At 41.4% G+C, this 14,739-nt stretch overlaps 1 protein-coding gene across 1 annotated transcript in view; it reads right to left on the reverse strand.

Moving 5' to 3' along the window:
- The window catches only part of LOC138285079 (contactin-associated protein-like 5), a 2,160,239-nt gene that overhangs the window by 1,390,999 nt on the left and 754,501 nt on the right, over positions 1-14,739 (reverse strand). Inside the window, exon 4 of the mRNA XM_069224597.1 lies at positions 4,522-4,669. Within this exon, the coding sequence (XP_069080698.1) occupies positions 4,522-4,669 (148 nt within the window). The remainder of the gene's footprint in view (positions 1-4,521; positions 4,670-14,739) is intronic.

Consider the following 14,739-nt stretch of genomic DNA (forward strand, 5'->3'; position numbering starts at 1 on the left):
AGTTTTTTTTTTTTTGGTAATGCAGCCCGTTTTCCTTAAAGGAAAACGAGATGCATTACAAAATGAAAAAGTGAAACGTTTTTGTTTCATTTTTTCATGCCATTCACAAAGGGGAAGGGGTTCCATGGGGACCCCTTCCTTTTTGCGAATGGGTTACCACCAGTGTGACACTGGTGGGAACTGCGATTGCTTTGCAACCACGTTCGCGGTCACAAAGCAATGCAGCATTGTGCTGCGACTCACAATTAGGAAGGGGAACACCCCTTCCTAATTGCGACTCGAAGTCCTGTTTTGCGAGTCGGTAACCAGGTTACCGACTCGCAAAATGGGAATTGGGCATCGCAATGTGGGTTTTGCACGTCGCAAACAGTGAAATTTGCTAGATGAAGATGCTGGAGAAGAAGGACTGCCCGGCTGAACCCTTGGTCTCCACCTGAAGAACTGTACTCACGAGGACTGCACTAGTTGCACACTTTGGGCTTCACCAAGAGAAAGGACATTGCCTTGTTTTTTGCAACTCCAGAAGTGGACTCCCTGTAAACTACAGGTTCAAAGGAGCTGACAAGAGTTCCCTGCATCAAGCCCTGCAAGAAACGCCCAGCTGACCAGCGTCCAGTGGCCATTTAAGGATTCTGACCAGATGCATTCTGGGAACTGTAGTCCTAACTCACAAGGATCAACTCAGGGCTTCTGGAACTTGAATCATGTTTGTGAACACTTCAGTTACCCAAAAAGGACTTCTGAAAGAAGATCCAGATGTCTGGAACTGTTGTAAAAAAAAACATAACTGGAAGTGGTGCATTGTTGGAGTTGTAGTCCCATACCCCAAGAGACAATCCAGAGCCTCTGAGCCCTTGGCTGGTGTTGTCGAGCACTTTCCCGAAACAAGAAACACTTCTGGAAGTAAGTGTAGCAGTGTTACATCATGAGTGGCCTGAACTCAGCACTTTGTCCCTGTCCAGTGGAATAGCATACAGTGGAGTGTTTTAGATTGGAGTGGTGTACAGTGGAGTGTCATACAGTGGAATAGCATAACAAGGCACTTGCAGAACAGCAAGTATTGGATGAACTAATTTTGCATTGGTTTTGCAAGGTTTACATAATAATAAATAATGTTACCTAACCTCAAGGCAAAGTCAATTTGCACCACTCTCCATGAATCAAATCACTGTATCATCATGCTCCAGCTCAGCTTTAGAAAAAGAATCTGTCAATTCTTTACACTTTACACACCAGTGTAATCTATTCTACCGTATACCTCTCCACTCTTCGCCACTTCACTTTGCAATACTCCACCATGTGCTATTCCACCCTTCTCTACTCTACTGTACGCCACTTCACTCTACGCCACTCCACCGTACCCCACTCCACTCTACACCACTCCACTATCAGCTACTGAACTGTACACAGCTACACTCTATGCCACACAACTCAATGCTAGTCGACTGTATGTCACTCAAGTCTAACCCACTTCAATGTATAACTCTCCACTGCATGCTATACCAAAGCATTCCACTCATCTCTATGCCACTCTACTCTATGCTACTCCACTCCATGCCATTCCACTGTATGCTATTCTAGTCTCTGCCGCATTCCATTCTACACTTCGGTGTACGCTACTCTACTGTATGTTATTCTATGCCACTCAACTCTACACCACTCCCGTTTATGCCACCATGCTATTCCACTGTATGGCACTTCACTCTCCCCCAGTCAAATCTACTCCACTACATTCTGTACCACTCCACTGTACATTATTTCACTGTGTGGCACTCCAGTCTACCATATTCCAATATCTGCCACTCTACTCTACACCACTCTATTTTATGCTATTGTACTGTATGTAAGTCCACCATATCCTACTCCACTTTATGCTAAACCACTTTATGCAACTGTACTGTACACCACTCCACTGTACGCCATTCCGCTGAACACTCCACCATACGACATTCCATTCTACACCACTCCACTGCACGCAACTCCACTCTATGGCACTCTACTCTTTGCTACTGCATGCTACACCATTACACTTTACCCCACTCTATTCTACATCAGTCCACTCTACAGCACTTCACTGTATGCTACTTCACTCTCCATCACATCACTCTTTGCCACTCCACTCTACCACTCTCCTCTACTCCACTCCAGTCTACAACACTGTACCACACTCCAGTCAACTATACTATATTCTATTGTATGCAATGTATGCAATAACACTCTACACCACTCAACTCTACAGTATTCTATTGTACACCCCTCCACTCTACCCCGCTCGTCTCTATGCCACCCAACTTTGTGCTAGTTCCACTGTGTGCTACTTCACAGTATGTCACTCCACTCCACTGTATGCCACACCACTGTATGCTCTTTCAGTCTACCCCACTTCATTGTATGCCATTCCACTCTACATCGCTCCACTCTGCACTATTTTACTGTATGCTTCTATATGGTGCACTATTCCACTGTATGCCACTCCACTCTACACTATTCCCCTGTACACCACCTCCACTGCACACTATTCCACTGTCGCCACTCCACTCTAGCTAACTCCACTCTATGCCACACCACTCTACACCACTCCAGGGTACATTATTCCACTGTACACAACTCCAATCAACACCACTGAAGCGTACATCATTCTAGTGTATTCCACCACGCTCTATGCCACTCTACTTTTGACTATTCCACTGTATGTAACTCTAATCCACCAGACTCCACTCCTCGCTATTCCACTCATTGCATTTGCATTCTACACCACTCCACTGCACACCTCTGTAATTTATTATTAGTCAATAGGTAAATATGGAGCGCATGCATTTATCTTGTTTGGCAAGTGCAACATTTCTGGAATTCACCCCAAGTGATATTTTGCCTTCTGTAACATGACACCACATGTTGTAAACCCAGCATCCCTCTGGCATTGTGCATTTCACCTCTCTAGTAAATGAATTCCAGAGTAAATTGAATAGGTATTTATATGGGAAGAAATCTCTCTCTTAGTGCTCTCTTTTTCATCTCAAACACCTATATGTTGTATGCTTAAGATTTGATAGTCCTGGGCTAATTTAAAGTTCATCTTGACCTGGTCTACAACTGCAAGGCCGCACCCGACAACAATGGACAGTCTGCACAATGTAAAATGTGCAGGCACAGAGTACGATAAATATGAATTAGCATATTCATTTATCTTTCTGCGTTCCTATGGGAAGCTCTTTTGAATGTCAAGGAATACTTTCACCTACACTCCTCTCTCCAGTAAATGTTGTGTTTGGGGCACTATTTGGTATTCCTTTGAAGTAGCAGAAAGTTTAGACAATTAATCGGAGTCAGGAAGGGCAAAGAAAAATGTTTATGAATAAACACAGATTTACAACTTGCTTGGTCTTGATCACATTTCCGTTCTAACTCTTGACAAAGTGGGTAGTTCCATAACTCACGAGCACCTAGTCGTGGCACCAAATTCCTGCAGAGGCCCCATGATATGGCTCTTTTATAATGTATTTGGAGCCCTCCAGGGGCTAAAGTACAGTAGTGTCCCGGTTTTAGGCTTGAATCTTTTGTGCATGCTTTTTCTGCCTCTAGCACTTTGGAATTACAGAAAGGGCTACACATACTTGAGCAGCTTTCCATTATGTTTATGTTATGTTATGTTATTATGGTTTGTATTGAGCCGACTCACCCCCAATGGAATATCTTGACGATTCCAATTAAGACAGAGAACATGTTATGTGGAGCAAAGACAAATTGTAAACGAAAAATTATACAAATTAAAGTTTTAGAAATTCCTGAAAATGGAAAGATTTGATATATAATGCATTGTCTTAGGAAAGGGATTCCAAGGAAGGCGACCAAGTAAGCAAATGACCTGCCACCCATTCGGGCCAGGTAAATTTTCCTCTCATGAATGAAAGCTTGCTTGGCCGATCTGAGAGATCTTGATAGAATGTTGAAAAATATTCTGCTATGTGGGTGTTAAAGTCCAGTTGCATAAATGGTTTTATGGTGATGACAAAACAGTGAGCCTACATTTGGTGCTTCGATAAAGTCATGGGTGCATTAACTCAAATGAGAGAACATCTGTATTCGAACATCATGGGTGCAGCACAAAGAGGCTCTCTGGAGTCACAGTAACAGTGTCCCACTTAGAAAGTGTTGTATAGTTTGTCCTTTCTAAGGGATGCCTTTGAGGTAGGGCAATGGGGTTTCCTGGGTGAACTCAATGATGTTGCCTAGGTGTAGACTACGAATGCATACCTATCAGTGTGATATGTCTCATGGTGACAAAACTAAAGTTTTCTTTGAGCAATGATAATCACACACTCTCATAACATGTCCATGGTGTGTTATGATGGGCCTGCCCTGGCAATTTGAATTGCAAATGGGATCAACGCACTCATTTTTTCAGAGACCAGTTTGCCTTTACTGAAGGAAAATTAATACCTTTACTTTCCTGAAAGGGCCAAAGGGAAACAAAAAATCAGTTCAGATTGTTAGTTGTTAGTAGATATTAATAGCACTTACTGTACGTGCAGCCAAATACTTCTACTCTCATCCCTATCTTGCCGTTAACATTCCACCTCATAGGTACGAATCGCAGGAACCTGGTTTTGATTGAGTGCTGGAATTTATGCTGCACTATAGTGTCCGCGTTGGTGTTTCCTCTGAATGCCTTTAAGGAGAGAAAAGTAAAGGAGCGTTGAAATAGCTACACAAGTAAAGCAGTTTGAAATAAATCATTCACGTGAAGCTCCATTGAGGGTAAATCATAGAAACTCCAATTTGATAGGTCACCGAGAAGAACCTGTGCGGATTTGCTATTTAAAATAAAATGGCTATAATTTAGTATCTGATAGAAATACGTGGAAGCCGTACAGAGTATGCTAGCATGTATACATCATATAATCTCATTTCAGGTTTCAAAAACGATGCTAGCTAGGTGTAGGATAAATATACATAATTTGCAAGATAATAACGAAATGATACCTTAGTTTAACTAAAATAACGTCTATTAGCAAGCTTTCATTAATAAATATCACTTAATCAGCCTGTCTGCAAATGAGGCTTTGACCCAATGGTTCATCACTTTTCTTCAACGAGTCTTATCTCTTTCCCTTACGTAGCTGTCATCTATATTGAGGTGTTCCAGCCAGACATGGTTAAATGTGCGCTGGGAAATCAATCATTCAGAAATATGACCTGCTACAAAACTATGTAAAGTGGCGAGGGACAAATAAAAGATTGTTACACTATATTACATACATATAGAGCTACGCCACAACTGTTACCCGCAGATTACTTCTCTTTCCGTCAAAGATAGAAGACGTTTAGCTCAAAGAAAATAGATCTGCTGAATTTATGGACTCAAAATTCTTCTTTTTGGTTACATTCCCTGATGCATTACCCTGCAGGTAGTGTAATGCCTCAGTAGTACTGTTGTATAAAAATAGTACTATTAGGACACCATAATTGGCATAAAATTGCAGTTGTGTTTTCGTGATTGCAAAGTTTAGTGTGTTTACTAGCTGGCTATAAACTATTGTAATTTACTGTTTTTGGTATAATACATTAATATCAGATGTGTTTCATGTATTTCTTTTTTTTTATAACCTCCGGTAACTTTCAATAATGCAATAACGGTCATTTTCAGTAATATAAAATAAGATAATTTAACAAGAACGATTGGTCTTACATTTTCTCACAGGTCATTAAAATCTTAGATTTGATAGTTTAGAAACATAGCTTTTGACCACCATTTTGCTTATTGCAAAGGTCAACTATACATTTATTTCATTTAAAAGCTTCAAGAAAAGTACAATAGATAGATGAGTGGGGGATAAACAACAACCAATGTCACATTTCAGAAGGCTTGTACAGGCTTCCTTAATATCAGAGTCAAAAGTGCCTTTATCTGTCGGCTGGTAAAAGATGGATTTTGAGATAGTAATGCACGGCTTTTGCTCAAATATTTGGTGACAGGAGATATGTTGCTTCTTTTGGACAAATAAAACAAATCCACAGAAGTAGTACATTTCTATCTTGAGAGCAAAGAATGTAATCTAAATGCAGTGATGCAATCTGTCCTCTCCCAATGCCCTTTTATCTACCTGCAGTCTTCACTGCACCACATTGTCATACAGCCTTTTTTAATAATACATGCCACAATCAATGGCTCACTACTATTCATACATGGAACATGCAGTGACTATTTCCAGCTTCCTTCTATAAAGGACACTTAACCGCTTATTTCATTGCTTCTTAACCGTCATGCCTCTCCCCACACTCAAGAATGGTAATAAATGGCATACTATACTCTACACCTCATTCTCTCTTGTATTCGCTCTCTATTCTCTAGCTTGCCGCTCTACCATGCACAGGATTCTCACAAATTATGATTTTATATGGTATAAGTGATACAGTATAATAGAGTAGAAGCAGAGCATCATAAAGGTGTGAGCTATAGCAAATGTAGTGTGGCTAGTGACTTGACAACCCCGTTTACTGAGGTGTGTGAGTTAATTTAGACGGGTACAGCCTCAAATGACAATACTTTTTTACTCTAAAGATTCTAACTGAAGGACACAATGTCCTATTCTACTTAATCCAGCCTACACATAGTAAAAAAATGCTTTACCTCATTTTCCACTACTTGGTGCACGTAATATGCGTTTTCAATGTTGTCTATCGGTTCCCGAGCCAGTTCTGCATGTCCATCATTTTATTTTTCACCATCAACATGCAGACTGTAGAACAATGAACTCATCCCCTAAAAAGCTCTCCTCTTTCACACTACAAGACATCATTTTCACAAGAATGAACCAATTCAACCTACTAGGGGACATTAATGATTCCGTTCAAAGGTGTGATTATATTATTATGGCAGCAGTAAATATTGTTTCTCTTCTTCTTATCACAGAATAGAATAGGACTAGTCACCAAGCCAATCTCTCAAAAATAGAAGAAAACCTAATATTCTGGAATATGGTTATGCTGAAAGAAAAACCAAAGAAATAAATACAAACACACCATCTTATCTGCCACTTTGACCTATATGCAAGTGAGAGAGCGTAGTTTAAACATTACCTATTTTTAGATGTGAAATGCTTACAATTAACAAAGCTGCATTAATAGTTATAAAATATTATTAATTTGAAATGTATTCTAACATACCTATAAACGTAAAGAATTATTGAATGCATAAACTAATGTCGACTGTAAGAAATAATTGCTTGTACTATGATCAATTTGAATATGTTAAAACGTACGATGATTGCATTTATTAGAAACCATAAGTCTTAAGTTAGCGTGAGTCGAAAACTAACTGTGTAGCTCTCATATTAAAGCATATTTTTCTGTTTCTCCACTGTGCTGACTTGCAAAAGGCCATGACCCAGCACTTGTTCTTTTTCTCCGCTTATTGTATCATTGACCGTTATATTCTCATCCGCATGCTAGTTGCTTTAGTATAAAATTGTAAACCTTGCAACAAAATATGGACACTTTCAAGGACACTGAACCACGGTAAAGAGAACTCTTGACCCGAAGAACGTGCCAGAAAATGAAGTAACCTCGGATGTGCCGCCTACGAAAAACGTCAATTATGAAGACCAATCAAAAAGTTGTAAATTATCGTAAAATGACAAATGCATTACTTAATGTATAATTTGATAGGTTACAGATAGTGGGGTGTAGTGACTATCCAATAGAATTTTGGGGGAATGTATTATGGAAAAGGGATAAAAACCCATGACACAAGAGACTCGGGGGCATTAGGTAGGGAATGATATCGATTGCATCCAGAAACCCTGTCACTCTATTCTGTGACTTGAGACTTAGACAAAACCATCATCGCCCATAGACTGTCCCATTACACTTTCTTCCTTATGAGGGAAGTGTCCCCTGCCCTTAGACTAGATAGACTGACGGCGATCTAACTGATGTCCTGAAGACGAAGACTGATCCTGTATGCTGGCCTATTCCGAGGAGGGTAATTATGCTACTGCTATTGAAATTCATTTATTTGCCTTTTCTTTCTAAGTACCAACTGCTGTGTATTTTTGATTAGAGACCTTAGTCAGATATTTTCCAAATTGATGTTCTAAATTGTTTTGCATGAAGTCCAAACATGCTGATGCTAATTGTGGTTAGATGAGGCATTTCATCTTGACTGACGTAACTGACGTGACTGACGTGGTGCTATGCTGAACTAAACATATATGAGGTATTACGCGTTTAGATATGTTTTCTTCATATTACTATCATAAGTTTGTGATCTTTGGATTATTACCACATTGTGACTATGCTTTTTGCTTCTGGGTTTTGAGATTAATACATTTGCTATTAGATTGTAATCAATAGGGAATAAAATTCACAAAACTTTAATAAGGTGTGGTTATTCATGACTGAAAGGTCATGGTTGCGCCGAAGGTTTAACTAATGTCTAAAGTGAAATATATTGTGGTGATATATGTTGACAATATTATTGATATGTTGCTTGATATATTGATCAGTTATCTCGTCTTACGGTGCCTCACCACTGGGTCCAAAGATTCATCGACCTAAAACGAGTCCTGATGTGTATAAATTAACATAAAAGGACGCGTTAACAGTTCTGGTAGCAGAGCAACGGTTTGGCCCTTGGGGGCCCTAGGACGGAGTTTCATTGTTTAATTAGTTTTTCTGTGATAATGCAATTTGGAGAGATGATGGGTTACTAAGTTCGCCATGGCTTTCTCGGGATCTCGGAGCCTGCCTAAATGAGTTGGGAATGTTCTCGGCGCCATAGAGTGTGTGGTTAGGGTCTTTGCGCTTACCTAAGCTTATGCATTTTGCAGGTGGTTGTGAAAATTTTGTGTGTATTTAGGCCAAATTAAGTGTTATTTAGCAGGAGTGGGCGTACTCCACAGTATGAGAGTAGGGAAGTTGGCGTACTTCATGTGAATGTAGCGCTTGTTGCTAAAAAATTATCCACATGGTTGATTGTTGTGTACGGACCTGTTGAGGTCTAAGACTCTGGAGTATGATGATAAATGTGGTTTATATTGTAATCTGTGCGGTTTAGTAGGTCAATCGGGCGTGGTTGACAAGTCGAGTTTGAGTTATGATGCATGTATGAAACCTTCGATGGAGATTTGACAAATTCTAAACTGCACTAGAAGGAGTCATTGGCAAGTCGAGAGTAGAATTTGCGGGTCGAATTCTGCTTGCGTATGCGGGAACTGAGAAGGAGAGAGTAGCGGCCGAGGCTTCAAGTGAAATCTCTGTAAAGTTCTGAAGCAAATGTGTTACCTTTCCTGTAATAAACCGACAGACTTGTGTTGTCGTTTTAAGGTGCTCGCAATAATTTGCATTAGTTTGTGTGAGTTGTAGGGATCAGTGAAGAGTGGACAAGCCGCAAGACTTTGTCAGCTGCAGTGTGTGTGAGTGTGATGTCAGTGGTGCCGCGCTGAGATAGGCCAGATGCCGAGAGGGGTCGCGCACGGATTGGCTGCCGTCCGTGAGAGGCAATAGGTTGAGAAAGGGCAGGTGAAGAGTGTCCTGGGAACTAAGCCATTTCTGATTAAATACGAAATAAAAGAATTACAAAAATGAATTTTGTCAAGGCATTCAAGAGCGCTCTAAAGGGAGATGTGTATATTGTAGCAACTGATGGGGAACCTACACCATCTGAGAGTACTCCGGCTTACATGGTGATGGAAGAGAAAGGTGTCGCACCTTGCTTATGGATGAAACAAGAGCGTTTCCAGAACATGGGACATTCAATCCAAAGGTACTAGAAAATCTGAGGTTGATGTTAAGTACACAGAAGCCACCTCCGAGACCGGCACAATACGAGGCTTTAGCGATTTGGGACTTAATGGCTCTTAGACACAGACAAGAAAGGTTTCAGAGAAGGCTGAGAAGGGCAGAAAAATCATATGCAGAAGCTAGGTGGGACAACGAGAGCAAAATGTGGAGAAGGGGAATCGTAGATGGATTGAAGTTATTCCCAGAAATAACCCAGGGAGAAGAGACACAGGGAAAGAAAGCCTCCTGTAAAACCGACAAAGATTCAGGCAAAACGAAAGAAAATAAAAAGTCCTGGGAAGAGGAAGATGATTCAGAGGATGAGGAATTTATGGATAGATTGTTACATGATCGTCCGCCACCGTATGCGGTGAGCGACAGCGCTCCAAGCACTAGCTTGGATCCTGGGAACCAGACGCAGGAGAAGGGAGTTACTGATACGGTACAGACTAGCGATACAGCTTTGATACAGAATAGTGTCAGTGTACCCAATGCACCAGACTTGCCGATACAGTTGCAGCCTCCACCGCAGATAAAGAGAATTTACCCTGATGTTCCAGTGCTTGAGACTACTACAAACTTGATAGTGCCGCCAGATCCGATATACACAAAGCCAAAGTTAATACAGATTGAATCGACTCCGAAGCTAATGTCTCAACCGCAACAGTTGATACCTGGGTATAACCCTGTAGCGGGACCACCGTTAGTACCCGTACCGGGAACACTGGAGCAGACCTATGGTGTAGCGGCTCCAAGAAGTCTGGGTTCAGGTCAGACACCTGCTGCTATATCGTTACCTATTACTGTTGGTCCCCCGGTGCCATTGTATGCACAAGATAAAACAGGGATATGTGATCAGGGAGTTATGACTCAGGAAGCGATAAGAGGAGGGCCTATGAGAACTCCACAGATAATGGCCCCGAGAGAGCAAGTAATTGAACCACCGAGACCCTTGATGGACCTTAGTCCAGTAGGGGCACCTCTCGAAGCAATGCGTCAAGCAGGGTTGGGAGTTTTAACTCCCCAAACTATGAGTACAAATACTTCACACTCTCCAATGATACATGCAGGGAACATTTCACTGCAGGGTTTTACAGTACAACAGTTAAATGAGTGGTAAGAGAAAACTTGTACCTCACAAAAGACTACAGTGACCACAGTTGAACCTGAGAAAGAAAAACAAGACAAATACTTGAGTTTTGTACGACTAGGGGCAGAAGCTGCCGAGTTAGTGGAAGGAACAATGGGAGTAAATAGGTTAGAATCATACACTGAGGCAGAATTGAGATACTTGTGTCCCAAGATTACCAAAGAGGTAGGCAAAGTACATCAGAGATTAGCGAATTTGGCAGACAAATACAATATTGATATCGGAAATACTAAACATTTGAAAAGAAGTTACAAATTAGATTTTGACTCCAAAGATTTTGAACACATGAGATCTGCAGGCATGAAGGCACATCTGAGAGAACTGTTGCAAAGTGCACAAATTTGGGGTGCATTAGAGAAATGGGAAGGCCGATGGGCGAAGAAAAGAGATAAGGGAAAGGGAGATAGTCCAGGGTCCAATGAAGTCAGGACCTCAACTAATCTGGATTCAGTAAAAATCTTGCCTATGAGAGAGACAGCTGGTGGTGTTTTAGTGCATGTGCCATGGACTAGAGGAGACATTTTATCCTTTACGAATGATTATCCTAGGCTAAGAGAGAAGCCGATCGAGTGGTATCAACAGACGGATAGGTTCGTGAAACTTGCAAAGTGTCTCTGGGAAGACTTGAATACTTTGTTTGAGATCATTGTTCCGCCTGATTTGTGGCTCGAGTGCAAGAGAGGGGTAGATTGGCCAACAAAGGAGCCAGCAAGAGATAAGGTAACTGGAGCACCTTCAGAAGAGGTGATGAAATATTATCATAAAGTAATTGATTTCTTGAAACAAAAAGTGTCGCCGAAGGTGACGGATTGGCAGAAAATCGACCGCACCTCACAAGAGGTTAAGGAGTCAATACATGCTTATTATGAGAGATTATTGAAAGCGTTCAAACATTACAGTGGTACTGAGACTATCGAACCGAAGGACATGAATCATCTTGTGTTTAGATTTGTTGAAGGGTTGAGACCAGAGGTTAGCCAGATGATTAAGAATCATTTGATTTGTTGGCAAGCTAAACCGATTGATGAGGTGTTGCAGTATGCGAAATACTGTAGTGATGAGATTGAGTTGAAGCAGAAAAAATTGAAGGAGAAAGTGATGGTGATGCAGATAAGAGCTGCACAAGCTGGAATACAGGGAAATGGAGTTCAGCAAATGATACAGCAACAACCGCAAATGAATGGTGTGTTTCAGGCACAGCCGAGAGGCAGAGGTCGAGGGTTTGTGAACCGTGGTTCGGACATGAATAATGTTGTTATTCAAAATGACGGTCAAGGAGTGAAAAAGATGTCACCATGTCACGTGTGCGGGGGCGTGGGGCATTGGAAACGGGATTGTCCGAATATGGTGCAGGATGGTGCAGTTCAGCAGAGCATTAATGTCGGTACATTACAAAATCCACGAGGTTCAAAAGTGAGACATCAGAACCCATATTTTCAGAATAATTTGGTACAAATGCAAGGGGCACAGCCCATGCAGCAGATGCAAATGCCACATTTTCAGTCAGTACAAATGCAACCAGTGAAGCAGCAGATTCCTATGGTGCTTAGACAGCAAATGCAATTACCAATGGCTCCGATGGGACAGCTACAGGTGATGCTTCCTAGGCAGGTCATAGGCCAGGTAACCAATCAAAATAACACTGTGCAACAATTCCCATTACGAGGTGAAAGTGGCATGAATGAGGATTGGTCAGATGACTGCTCAGACAGTGAAGAGTGCAGGCTTGCAGCATCTTTAGAAGTGGATCAGAGAGGCCCATATGTAGAGGGAAAAGTAATGGGCTATAAGATTTCATTTTTGGTCGACACAGGAGCTACACGCTCTAAAGTTCGAAGTGCAGAAGTCCCGAGATTACCTCTCTCAGGGCGTACTATACGAGTGGTTGGTGTAGCAAACCAGTACCTGACTAATCCGATTACTGATCCGGTGCAGGTTGAAATTGTCAATTTCCAAGGCCTGCATAGATTTGTTGTATGCGATTCAAGCCAAGTATCCTTACTAGGAAGGGACTTACTGTGTAAGACAAAATGTTCGATTACCTGTTCCAACGATGGAATAGAAGTACAAACAAACAGTGACGATGAGGGAGACGAGAGTCAATTTGTAGAGGAAGAAGCAGAAACAAATGAAGACTACCCTTTGATTACTTTATTCCCAATGCATAATTTGATCGACCTACCTGTTGATCTACAAGGGACCGTGACAGAGAAAGTGTGGGATTTGACTGGGAAAGAAGTAGGGTTACTAAAAGGAGTAGAACCAGTTAAGGTTCAGATAAAGCCAAATGCAGTGTTCCCACAAGTGCCACAATACCACATCACCCAGGATGTCCTCATTGAGGTGTCACAAATAATTGCAGATTTTCTCAGACAGGGAGTCTTGAAAGAAGTTTTGAGTAGTCTGTTCAATTCTCCCATAATGGGTTTAAAGAAGCCCTGTGGAAAAGTTCGAATTGTGCAGGATTTGAGAAAAATAAACAAAATTGTGATAAAATGCTGCCAAGTGGTACCTAACCCAGCGGTAATAATGTTCCAGGTTCCTTGTGATGCTGAATGGTTTACTGTGGTAGACCTGTCACAAGCATTCTTTTCAATACCTCTTCATGAAGACAGCCAATTTTTGTTCAGTTTCAAATTCCTGGATAAAGTGTACAGTTGGTGCAGAATTCCTCAAGGGTTTTCTGAGTCACCATCCATCTTCAATCAGATATTGAAAAAGGATTTGGAACCCCTTGTGCTGCCTTTTAATTCAACTCGTGTGCAGTACATTGATGATTTGCTGATTGCATCCAAAACCAGAGACAGTTGTAAATATGATACCATTGCATTATTGAATCATCTGGGAAAGAATGGACACAAGGTGTCACCCAGAAAGTTACAATACTGTCAAAAAGAAGTGAAATACCTGGGACATTTGATTGAGAAGGGGTCTCGGAGAATATCAAAGGAAAGAATGACAGCTGTTTTGCAGATGAATCCCCCAACAACAAAAAGAGACGTCAGGATGATTTGGGGAATGGTGGGCTACTGTCGCCAGTGGATACCCAACTTCTCAATCATCTCAAAGCCTTTAATAAAATTGACAGGAAAAGAAGTCAAGGATGAGCCATACACAATAACTTTGATAAAAGAGGAGCTTGAATCATTTGTAGAATTAAAGGAATGCATGTGCAGGGCACCAGCATTAGGAATGCCTGACTATGAAAAACCTTTTCTGTTGTTCTGTCATGAACGTGATGCTTGTTCTTTGTCTGTTTTAACACAGGTCCACGGAGATGCAAATCGCCCTGTAGCATATTTTTCAGCTACCTTGGACCCTGTCGCAGCAGCCTTACCGGGTTGTTTGCGGGCAGTTGCAGCAGTTGGTCAAAGCCTTTCACAATGTGAAGGCATAGTCATGGGATACCCTCTGACAGTAATGGTTCCACATTCAGTTGAAATTCTGTTGACACGAACTAAGACACAACACATGACAAATGCACGACTCACTAGATATGAGACGATTATACTGGGGTCACCAAATGTCACACTAAAGAGATGCACTGTGCTGAACCCGGCAACTTTACTCCCCAATGAAAATACTGAAATCAAAGATGGGGAAGAATTTGAGCATGATTGTCTTGAGGTGACTGAACTTTGTACCAAACCTCGCCCAGACATACAGGATACCCAGTTGAAAGAAAACGATTGCATTATGTTTGTTGATGGGTCCTGTCTAAGAGATTCAACAGGAACATTGAGAGCCGGTTACGCTGTATGTACCATAACTGGCATTGTCGAAGCCTCCTGGCTCGAGAAAGTGTT

Source organism: Pleurodeles waltl, chromosome 3_1 (assembly GCF_031143425.1).
Source record: "Pleurodeles waltl isolate 20211129_DDA chromosome 3_1, aPleWal1.hap1.20221129, whole genome shotgun sequence".
In the NCBI taxonomy this organism is placed as follows: Eukaryota; Metazoa; Chordata; class Amphibia; order Caudata; family Salamandridae; genus Pleurodeles; species Pleurodeles waltl.